The 11,714-nt window shown below is 36.4% G+C and overlaps 1 protein-coding gene across 1 annotated transcript; it reads left to right on the top strand.

Moving 5' to 3' along the window:
* The first annotated feature begins 1,562 nt into the window (after nt 1-1,562).
* Nucleotides 1,563-4,852, top strand: LOC111794560 (mitochondrial outer membrane import complex protein METAXIN). Its single transcript, XM_023676592.2, has 6 exons — nt 1,563-1,822; nt 2,147-2,481; nt 2,655-2,731; nt 2,826-2,886; nt 3,572-3,746; nt 4,503-4,852. The coding sequence occupies exons 1-6, from the start codon at nt 1,666-1,668 to the stop codon at nt 4,685-4,687; spliced, it is 990 nt and encodes a 329-aa protein (XP_023532360.1). The 5' UTR covers nt 1,563-1,665; the 3' UTR covers nt 4,688-4,852.
* Nucleotides 4,853-11,714: the final 6,862 nt, after the last annotated feature.

Genomic DNA, 11,714 nt, shown 5'->3' with positions numbered 1-11,714 from the left:
CTAGCACTCACCATGTTGTCCCAACCTGATATGGAGTCTATGGAGGTAGCGTCTCATCTTCGGATAGTGGTAGCCGGCCAAGATTATGCCCAACAAAAGCAATACACCTAGAGCCTAGAGTAAAGCCCATGGTCACGTCATGGATGCAATGAGAGCTTACAAGTAGTTGTTTACTGGGTATTTTATACTCACCCGTTTTCTATTTTTTTTCGGGTGTTCGTAGGCTACTGGTCGAGGTGGAGGAGCGTTCGAGAGTTGGCGATCGGTTGTTCTAGAGCACTTGTCCATTTTTAAAAAAAATTCGATTTTATCTATTATTTTGATTTTTTTTTCGCTTTTGTCTCTACTCTCGATTCGAGTTTCGAAACCTTGAAAATTGAGAGCTATCTGAGACCATATCCAAATGAGGACGATATGAGAATAGGATGACTAAAAAAAGACTTAATGACATAAAAATTATACCTATGCCGACAAGGTGCACCTTCCTTTTTGGTACCTCAATTATAGAAACTTCATAGTTAAACGTGCTTTACTTGGAGCAATTCTATATCGAGTAGTGACCTCTTAGAAATTTTTCTAGGACTCATGTGAGAGAGTACAAAATATGTTGGAAGGACTCATGTTGGTATGTTGGGCTTGGTTCATTACAATAGTATCAGAGTGGTACCTCTCCTAGTAAGATGTGGTTCAGGGATGAACCAAAGCAATGCTAGTGGAAATGTGACACCCGAGTAAAGCAAGGATACATGAATGAACCGAAACCACATCTGAATGAGAGCAATCGTGAAGATAGAAGGACTAAGAAAGGTTTAAAGGAAACTAAAGTTACTACTTATACCAGTACCAGTAAGGTGCATCTTTCTTCTTGTTGGATCAATCATAGAAACTTCATAGTTAAGCATGCTTTACTTGGAGCAATTCTATATTGAGTGACCTCCTAGGAAAATTCCTCGGATGCATGTGAGTGAAAACAAAATAGGAAGGACTCCTGTTGGTCGAATGTCGGGGCCCATCAAGCTTCATGTGTGCTTTCCCTTTCAAGCTTCCCCTCAAGACTTTTAAAACACGTTCACTAGAGAGACGCTTTCATACATTTTTCTCTAAATGTGGGATCACACAATCCACCCCTGGCAGCCCCTTCATTGGCACACCGCCCGGGGTTTGGCTTTCATACCATTTGTAACAGCTTAAGCCCACACAGATATTGTTCCCTTTGGCCCATTACGTATCACCGTCAATCTCACGATTTTTAAAATGCGTCTGCTAGAGTGTTAATGTTAATTTTAAAATTTAATAGTTATTTTTTTAATATAAGAATATTTCTTTTAAAAAAAAAATGGAAGAATATTAATAAAACTTGTTAAAATAAATATATATTTTTTTAAAAAAAAAATACTAACAATTTCTATCATATATCACGATATTATTAAAAAAAAATTAAAATTTAGTTATTTTTTATTTTTATTTTTTAGGGGAATTTAGTTTTTTAAAAAACGATACAAAACATGTCATATTGGACTTTAATTAAAAAATAATCCAAAAAAGACTAGGAAAAATCATCGTTATGTTTTGGACATTGAAGCCCGTTCGTCTAATCGGCTACTAAAACCCTTCGACCTGAACCTAATTCACTGTAGTTGCAGAGTTTTTGAGTTGGTGGAGCAAATGAGTGGAAGAGGAGAAGGAGATTTGACTCTGGTCGTGAGGAAACCCTGCTTCAATTTGCCCACTGGATGCCCAGATTGCTTGCCCGTTTATTTCTATCTAAAATTGGCCAATCTTCATTTTCACTTGGATTTCAATCTCATCTACCCCGAGTCTGGTAATCTCCCATGTCTACTATGTCTTTTTTCCTCCCTTTCTTTTGTTCTTGCATTTGTTTAGTTATTTGCGTTGTTGATCTTACGGTTGGGTGAAATTATGCGTAAGTTGTAATCGCAGTAGGGCAATTTACGGTTCTTTTCGTAGAGATACTTCCATGTTTATTCGGCAGTGTCTGTATTCGTGTGCCTAGATTGGTTGTGTTTACAGTTCTTCAGTCTGGTCATTGATTCTGGTTCAACTAGTTGCTGTAGGATTTAGATAATACCTGTTTCATTTTCAGCGAATTAACTAGTACGGTATCTGTTTTTTTCTTCTTTGGCAGATATAATTCCTTATGTTGAAACTGGTAATTATGTGGCGTACAATAATGAGAGGGGCGGGGTCATTGAGTGTTTAAAACAGGATAGAATCGTTGATCTCGATACTGAGTTTCACTCAGTTCCTGAATGGGTATCTGCAAAATCTATGGTTAGTTCATGGCTTGCTGATGCTGCCATTTACGAGCTTTGGTTGGGAACTGATGGTGGTTCAGCTCAAAAGGTCTATTATTCTGACCTTCCCTGGCCGATTGGAAAGGTTTTGTACTTTAAGAAAGTACACTCTGTGAAGCTCCAACTTGGAATTAACAAAGAAAATGCTGAGCGAAGAGAAGAGCAGGTCGTATATCTGTTATTGCTTTTCATGTTTGTGGGTTCTTTAACTTGCATATGTGCTCTCTTCAACTCCTGTCAATTGATCATTAATCTGTTCTTTGGAAGAGAGCACAATGTGATCGATGAAGGATTATTAGAAACTGATATCACAAATTGATTGCATTTATTGGCTGACAGATTTATAGAAATGCAAATCTTGCTTATGGAGCTTTGTCAACTAGGTTAGGAGAGCAGGATTTTTTATTTAATAACAGGTGAATCTCTTGGGCTCTGGATATCTTGTTGTATATTATATACTTCTTTAGCCAACCTAATTATTTGATGATGCGTCACTTTTTCATATTGCAGGCCATCTAGTTTAGATGCACTTGTTCTTGGGCATCTACTTTTCACTCTTCAAGTACTACCTGTGAGTTATTTTCGGATCATTCTTTGGTTGTAGTACTAGGAAGCTTCTTATTCTAATGAAATGCTAACTTTTCAGATGTAGTAGCTCTCTTTTCCTAAAAAAAATGGTAGTAACACTAGCTCTATTAACTTAAGTGAAATGGGGGTTATAAGAAAATCTATTTGCAGTTTCTCATGTGGTTTTTTCCATCTAATTTACATCCATATCTTGATCTTGATTTTTGACATCATATGGATCCTTAGCATATCTAGCTATACAGATATTATTATTACTTTTATGCATACATGTATATTCTATGAAGAGGAATGTACAATGTTAGAATTTAAGAGAATTGAGCATGTTAAGAAGTTGTACAATGTATGATATGTTTTATTAATCATAAAGTCATTTCTTATTGTTGTGGTGCCAAAGTTTTTCTTTTCTACTTTTGAATCTGTCTTTCACCAATCATTCTTTTTAATGACACCAAGTAATTGTCTTATCCATTAAAAACACAACAATTAGTTGATTTCTTACTGCATTAGTTTCCATTGGTTTTTCCTCTCTTATTAAAATATCCTGCTTAATCGACCTTGATCTTTGTTTGATAGACAGTACATTGTTCCAAATATTGCTTTTTTCCTTTCTTCTCAATTGAAATGGAGCTCTCACTCTGGGGATCTTGTTGGTATTATCTGTTCTTTAGGAAACATCCGTGCTTCGTAGTAAACTTTTAGAGCATAGTAATCTTGTGCGATATGCGGAGAAATATATGACAGAGTTGGTAGAAGTCGGTACATCATCGATGCCATCATCTTCTTCCTCACGTTCCAGTTCCGGGGCTTCATCATCAACACCTAGAAGGGGTCCTTATAATTGGAGTAAGATGTTTCTGACTGTCAAATATATTTTTATATTTGTTATGAAATGTTTTTTTTTTTTTTCTTTACACTTGATGAAATTAGTTTACTGGACCATGATCTTATATCACTAAATCATTTTAAATAGTCCTTACTCCTTTATTCGTTTTTAGAGATACTCTATGGTTTTCATTTGTTAATCCGACTTTGTAGTTGTTGATGTTCTCTGCCATGGATTGCATGTATATTCAAATTCACTTTAGAAATATTCGGTATTATACTTGCATTCATCAACTTCTGTTGTTTCTTATATTCCCTTTCTCCTTGTGGTGAGGGTTGTAATTGGAATGATGAATTAGTTGCATAAATTTTTCCCATTTTCCCCACTTGCCTAAGATGATATATGATCAAGCGTATTGTACCAATTCACCAATTTAAACTCACATCAACTATAGTCATATTGAATGGTACACACCTCAAGATAATGGCATTGTGATTTGTTGTGTATGTTTTGCAATATTCCCCCTTTGTTAAATTCTTATTTTATTCAACTTAGGAAATACAGTCGTTGAAATATTCAGTCTTGAAAGTCGGTCCTCTTTAGTTTTTTCTTTGGATAATGGGAAAATACTTCTATTTCAAGTTTCTGAGCAGTGAGCATTGAATACCTAATGAAGTAAGATTATAGAAACTACTATGTGAAATTACTTTCAACTGCTCTGAGATAAAATCTGAAGTTTATTATTTACTCAATATATTGGATGCATTGTTCCTCAGGCTCGAAGCCGAAGACGAAGCCAAAGAAAGAAAAGACGAACGAGGAGAAAACGTTTAAAAGGAGAGCCAAGTATTTTGTAGGCGCACAGCTTGTGGCAGTTCTACTTTTTCTCACACTCATGGGCAGAGGTGATGATGCCGAAGTGGAGCTGGATGATGATGAAGGCTATGATTACAGTGATTGAAGTAATTCTTGAATTTCTACATTTTTGGAAGAGATGACAACGCCAGTAGCTCTTTGAGGAGGAGGTTAACTTTTACTTTCATTTTTTAGTTTCACCAAACATTTTGGTAGTTGACATCAACATATTTTAAATGGAAGAGAAATAAAGTGTCTGCCTTTCTTGAAATTTTGAAGAGGTCCTCTGATCATTTGTCTGATTCTGAAGTGCTGTTCACATTATTTGATTCGTTTCAATAACTTCCCTTGCAGCTCTTCTACTCAAGTGTCAAATTTGACCTTCTAGTCTTCCATGTCAATCTGATCTCTCTCAATTATGTGCCTAAAGTTGATGTGCTCTTGACAAAATAAGCACTTCTTTATTGCTTAGCAATGACCAACGATGAATTATGAACCACTGTGTGCCTAATCATCTTTGGGTTTTCCCTTTCGGGCTTCCCCTCAAGTCTTCGAGCTTGAATTCCTCAATGCACTGTTTTGTTCTTTCATATACCTCCCCACCAATAGATAGCACTTTAAAACGCATCTGCGAAGTTCATAATCAATTATAAAGGGTGCTTTGTTCTCTTCTCCAACCAATTTGGGGCATTACATACTACCACAAACTTATCAAGATACTCATGAATTCCTTAATTTGTCTAACGTACAAAAAGTGCTTGGGGCATGACTAAAAATTCATAAGGTACGCCTCGTACCTCATACCAAACGTCACCTTTACTCATTCCCTTGTGCAATTTGCACCTGTTAATAGTGCGATTAATGCAATCTCAAATCAAAGTTTCAAGAAATACTTGCACCATGGAGCCCTACAATCAAATTAAGGATGATAGACAACGGATACTTATTGTAAAAGGTAAGTTTAGTTTGGACATGATAGCCATGCACAAATGAAAATTTGCATCCATCTTCTCTTGAAATAACACTAGGACGCCATATGAGCCTAATAAATCTAACATTCAACGACTAGTTTAACTATTTTTGAAACTCTACTAATTCTAATGAAGCCATAGGATATATATTTTGGTAGGTGATCTTGCATCTTGACGTAGCTATTTAATTTCATGGTCGATCCCCTATTGTCACGACAGAGATTTAGGTAGACGGTCAAACATTACATCGCGATATCTTTGTAACACACGCTCAATGTCTATGTAAGCTAGCTCTTTTGAATCTTCTTCTTCAATTAGAGAATGATCGTAAAAAGTGAATTAAGTGTAATAACCTGTTTTTTTTTTTTAGAAACTCGAGTCACATACGGCTAAGTATGCACATAAAATGTTTAAAAGAATATATATATTTTTTTTGTCATTTTAAAAATAAGAAAGAAAAAAAAAAAAAGGTAAAATCATGGTGCAAATATAATTTAAAATACATGGATAAAGTTTACAAACTTGATTTACGAAAACCACAAAGGCAAATACAAAAGAGACCGCTATACAAGAAACAAACATGGATACAATAGAAATACATGGAAGTTTACTCATGACTCGAAATCTAGTGGTACTTATATATGCACGGACATGTAGGTAAGGGCAGAATACCGGCACACTCGTGCCGCCCGGTACTATCTTTGAAAGACCCATTTCAAAGGAAGTGGCCCGAGACACTAGTCTTAGAACGTTCGCCCTCACTGTGACACACGCATGTGCTATAAGATAGCTTGTTTAGGCTATAGAACCTAGGCGTGGTGGAGAGTTGACATCATGCCTCCCCTATAGTACATTTTGAGGCATTTCTAGTCCTTTAGTATACGTCATTTTGGCGAGCGGACATATGACCTTGTGCATAATCCATTGGGTATCCGATTGACACTAAATTTAGTGAGCTTTCATCTTTCATATAGACGAAATTATTTTTCGAGCCGCATGCCAAAAATCATATCGAAACCCCAACTTCTGAGGTTATGGCTCAAGGCCCTACCCGATCCTCTTTGAGCATGTTTTCGACGCTCATGTCGCCTCATTCTCCCAAACTTTGTGTATGCCTCGACTTAGCATCAATGCACACTCTTGGTGTGTTGGATGATGCACCATTTTCCTCGGTCGCATGAAACATCTCAATCTTGGTCCAAACATGGTCGGATGGGCACCACTTGAGGGTCGCCCCTTGTTTGTCTTGACATGTAGGGTTCAAAATCTACTTTCTCTCAGTGAGGTTGTAACACTCTCCCCTACTTAAACTCAACATCATCCTCATGACAATCCAACTTTGGGCTGGTTGCTGATGGACTCTTTGAAAATACATGCTTTAGAATGATTACAGAAACGTACGGACAATATCATACTTGTGTGAAGGTTCGTGGTTCCTAACATGGTATCACAATCATGCCCTTAGCTTAGCTATATCAATAAAATCATCAAATATTAAATAACAAGTTATTTCAATTATAGGAAAAGAAAAATATAAGAACACGACAACACGACATTCATTAATTATGATTGAGATGAGAAAAAAAATAAAGGACAGCAGGAAAAAAATAAAGTACTTTTAATTAAAAAAGATTATCTGCAATTATTTCAATTATAATTTAATTGGAATTGTGACAACATAGTTTTGTGTTAAAAAATGAGGGAATAAATTAAAGAGTAAACAACAAGGAAAATAGAACAAAAATTGAATGATTACATGATATTCATGTAATAATGGATAGTTGTTATTATTTCAAATATTTTGCATAAAAAATAAATTAGTGTCGGGTAAATTTCAATTTTTAAATTGACCTTAGCAGACGTTCTCCCTAAATTTAAATGCTTGAGTTCGTCCTTCGAGATTGTTTCAACAATCGTTGGCCCTATTAGAACAATCATGTGATTTTCCTTAGAATTCTAGTTTTCTAACTTAATTTAATCTTGAATTGAGAAATTATACCTTATATTGGCCTCAATTGCCTTAATTAAGGTCGAATTCAGCATCGGGAGGGTAAAAAACGTAAGGAACGATGTCCTAAATGTCAAACCCGAGCTGATTAAGCCATTTTTAAGTTGAGAAGTTACACAAACCCAAGTCGAGCTGAAGGAGTCAGCGACCACACACTATAAACATGGTAGAAGGGGGAACTAATGCACGTATAGGTTGCGAGTTGGGGTGAGGCGCAGGTCTCAAGTAAGCTTATGGGTGTGTGAGTTGATCGTGGATTGTGTGTGCGTATTTGGGTCGAGTCTATTAGGCTAAGCGTCAAGTAAGTTACTGCAATGTGGTTGTTAGCTGTAGAAGATGCCTTGCCATTACCTGAAATAGAAGTAGCACTTGACTTGGGTATTTTAAGAAATACTAACCCCACTATTAGGGTTAAATGCAAACACATACAATTATCAATGCAAACACTAATGGATCTCCAACAGAGAATCAAAGGGGTCGGGGAGCTCAGCAGCAGCAGAAGCGAGCTGTAGCCCATGCAACCACAGCCAGGCAAGTCAACACGCCTGACGAAGTTGTTACAGGTACACTACCTGTCTTTGGTCATTTGGCTTTAATATTATTTGATTCGGGTTCTACGCACTCATTTGTGTATGAGGAATTCGTTGAGTTAGCACACCTAAAAAAGGAATAAGTACCCCCTCCCGAGAATCGACGACTTGTTTGATCAACTATAGGGAGCAATGGTTTTCTAGAATTTCATGAAACTTCACGTGTTTGCATTTAACCCCAATAGTGAGGAGGCCACCTATAATGTTAGACATAGGTTCCTAAATCATGATTGTGTGTTTGCATTTGTATGACCTCTTATAGTGAGGCTATAGTGATGCCACTTACCGAGTATTTTTCAAAATATTGTGTCATATCATTTTTTCAAGTAAAGGCAAGGCACACTTGTACAAATGAAGGCGGGATCGCGAGCAGAAACTGTGACACGTGCATAGAGTAAACTCATATTTAAATTCCTAGTCTTAGGTTAGAATATGTTGTTTTGCCTTTCATCGTTTTAAATTATTTTATATTTGTGTTTATTTCTCTGAATTCCAGTATTTCGTATTTAAACACGTAAGACCATGACCGTGTTTTCTAAAGAAAAAGTTGTTTTAACCGTTTTCGAACTTTATGTTATAAACAATGTTCATTTTAAGAGTTATATGAGGTTAGTAGCGACTCTGAGTATGTGCGTTACTATCTCTAAAAAAGAATCATCGTCTCCACTAATGATTTAAAGGATGAATTGCATAGGGACCATTAAGCAACACATTCACATGGTGTATCAAAAGAAAAGCATGACATTGACTTAATTTATTAACTTCATGCAAAAATACAAACAACTTTCACTTTCTCATATTTGACTGCCAACCTAATTCCCCCTTCACCCTTTACAATCAATCAAATCCTAAATTTTCCAATTTTTTCAATTAAATGATATTGTCTGTTTTTACCTGTTACGTGCTACCGTATCAAAGTCCACAACTAATAGATATTGTCTGTTTTGGCCCGTTAGGTGTTGCCGTCAGCCTCACAGTTTTAAATGTGTCTAACCAATTTGGGATCTTACAATCCACCCTCTTCGGGCTAGAGTCTTCAGTGGCACACCGCTCGATGTCTTGCTTTGATACCATTTGTAACAGCCTAAGTCCACCGCTAGCAAATATTGTCCGCTTTTACCCCTTATGTGTCGTCGTCATCAGCCTCATAGTTTTAAAACGATTTGTTAGGGAGAGGTTTCCACATTCTTATAAGAATATTTGTTCCACTCTCCAAGTAATATGGGATCTCACAATCCACCCCCTTAGTGCCCAACATCCTCAATGGCACACTGCTCAATGTCTAGCTTTAATATCATTTGTAATAGCCTAAGTACAACGCTTGTCCACTTTGGCTCTTTATATGTCACTATCAACCTCAAGGTTTTAAAATGCATTTGTTAGTAAGAAGTTTCCACACTTTGATGAGAAATGTTCCGTTATCCTCTTCAACCAATATGAGATCTCACATTTCATTAAGTTTTTGTTCTCATAAAATTTAGAGTATGATACCAAAAAAAAAAAAAAAAAAAAAAAAAAAAAAAAAAAAAAAAAAAAAAAAATTGTAGTTGTATTGAAAGTTTTGAATTTTGACAAATTTGGACAAATTTGGACAAATTTATATAATAATTAATATGTGCATGAATAAATGTTGATTTGATTGAAATTAGTGAGTTGAGGGAGGTGAGAAGTAGTTAAAAAGAGTTGAGTATGAATATTGATAATGATGATATCAAAAAAGGAAAGCAAATGAAAGGCAGGTGGTACATACCAGTTGAAGTTGATATTACAAACAAAAACAGGTATCTTGATGAACAATGGACTACGTTCTTCTCACTTCTCTGATCATATCTCTGTAAACAAATCTACATATAAACTGTACACTAAAACTCAGATTGACTCTCAGGTTTGGAACCCAATATCGTTGTGTTTTCTGGAGGGGTTTGAGGAAGGGATTGGGATGAATCTTTTGGGGAAATGGGGTTTTGTTTTTGTTGGAGGATTGTTGTATTTGGAGAAGTTTGAGAAAGAAGCTCTTGAGGCGTTGCAATAATGGGGGAAACAAACCACAAATATGAACAAGCTCATAAACAGAAGCAGAGGACACAGATTTGCAGGCTTTCCCAAATGAATTACAACCATTTTGGGTTTGTTTGGTGAAGTTTTATTGTTTGTGTGTGGCTATGGATTTGCAAAACAGAGAGTTTTGAAGCGTAAAACCCAATTTAATGCTAATTATATAGAGAGAGAGTTGACGATCTGTCTAAAGTATAAAGGAGAAAGGTGTCGACCAGCCATTTTTACTCGTCTCGCCTAATTATTGCACCTACCTCTTAAGTCAAGCCTGCTTTGCTTGGAGTAATAATAAGTCATGTGACCATGTTGTAACATGTAAGGGAATGTCAAACACTCCAAATCTTCTGCCATTTGGGAATAATAGAACACATAGAGGACGAAGGAGAACACGAATACTCATTTTTTGTCTTTTCGATCAATGCAAACCGGAGAGGATTGAGAACCCTTGGAGCACATCACAACCAATGATACGATATAATATTTGGAGAATATATTTAGTTATGGAATATACCTGTGATATTATATCTTAATATTCTTTTCTTTTTTATTTGATTTACATCATATTTTTATTTTATTCTCAATATTTAATTTGTTTATATTTTCGTTGTTTGTAGGCATTATTTGCTAGTTTGTATCTTATCTAACAATATGAATATCAATGAAAAAACTATGGTTTCGATCCTAATTCTATTTTTATTTCTCATTAAGTAATTAAGTAATGGTACCCGGGTAGATCAGACCTGTGTACACAAAGGGCAGGTCACCCGTCCTTCATATGACTCGTCACAAACCTGCAAGCACAGTCCAGTGGTGTAAACCAGCTGCAGCCCAATTTTCAGTCAAATCCAGCAACCTAGACGACAACTCGTAGCTTAGGCTCACAAAACCACCTGCGGCTCGATACGTACACAGCCCACGTGCAATCCACCCTCCATTCGGACCAACTGCATACAATGAGCAGAACAGTAACCCATTCGGCCCAGTTGTAAATCACGAACCGAACCTGAGGATTCGACCCGACCCGACCCGGAAAACAACCCGCATCTTGACCCATACGTACGTCACGTCGACTCCCCTCGGCTTAGTCAGCTTGGCTTGGCTCGACGTGGCTCCTCGGCTCAAAATCAGGGAATTCGGTTCGAGTTAAACATTTTGGCACGGATTCTTATAGTTTTGACACTCCCAAAACTGAATTTTACCTTATTTTAAGGTTAATATAAGGTTTATTTCCTCATTTTAAGTTTTATTAAATTAGAAAGTGAGATTTGCTCGGGAAATTAGGTCAAAAGATGAACTCGAGAATGTTGGCCAAAACCAACTAAGTAAGTGCCCTTACTATCGACTCGGACAGAAGATTTGCCTTATGTATGACGACACGTGTCCAATGGTCCTTGCACGTGTCATTATTAAATGATGATGTAGTGATATATGTATGATGATGTGATTATGTTATATGATGATTTGATAATGTTATATGATGTCATACGATAATATGATGATATGAGATGA

The sequence above is a fragment of the Cucurbita pepo genome, chromosome 5 (genome assembly GCF_057944985.1).
Source record: "Cucurbita pepo subsp. pepo isolate OVF chromosome 5, ASM5794498v1, whole genome shotgun sequence".
Classification (NCBI taxonomy): domain Eukaryota; kingdom Viridiplantae; phylum Streptophyta; class Magnoliopsida; order Cucurbitales; family Cucurbitaceae; genus Cucurbita; species Cucurbita pepo.
The sequence above is the reverse complement of the archived record's forward strand: the minus strand, read 5'-3'. Positions and strand labels throughout refer to the sequence as shown.

Excerpts from the sequence above, each read along its gene's own strand:
- LOC111794560 (XM_023676592.2), top strand. The coding sequence starts at position 1,666 with ATGAGTGGAAGAGGAGAAGGAGATTTGACTCTGGTCGTGAGGAAACCC. Across the intron at positions 1,823-2,146 it reads TCTCATCTACCCCGAGTCTG|ATATAATTCCTTATGTTGAA; the intron begins GTAATCTCCCAT and ends CTTCTTTGGCAG. Across the intron at positions 2,482-2,654 it reads CTGAGCGAAGAGAAGAGCAG|ATTTATAGAAATGCAAATCT; the intron begins GTCGTATATCTG and ends ATTGGCTGACAG.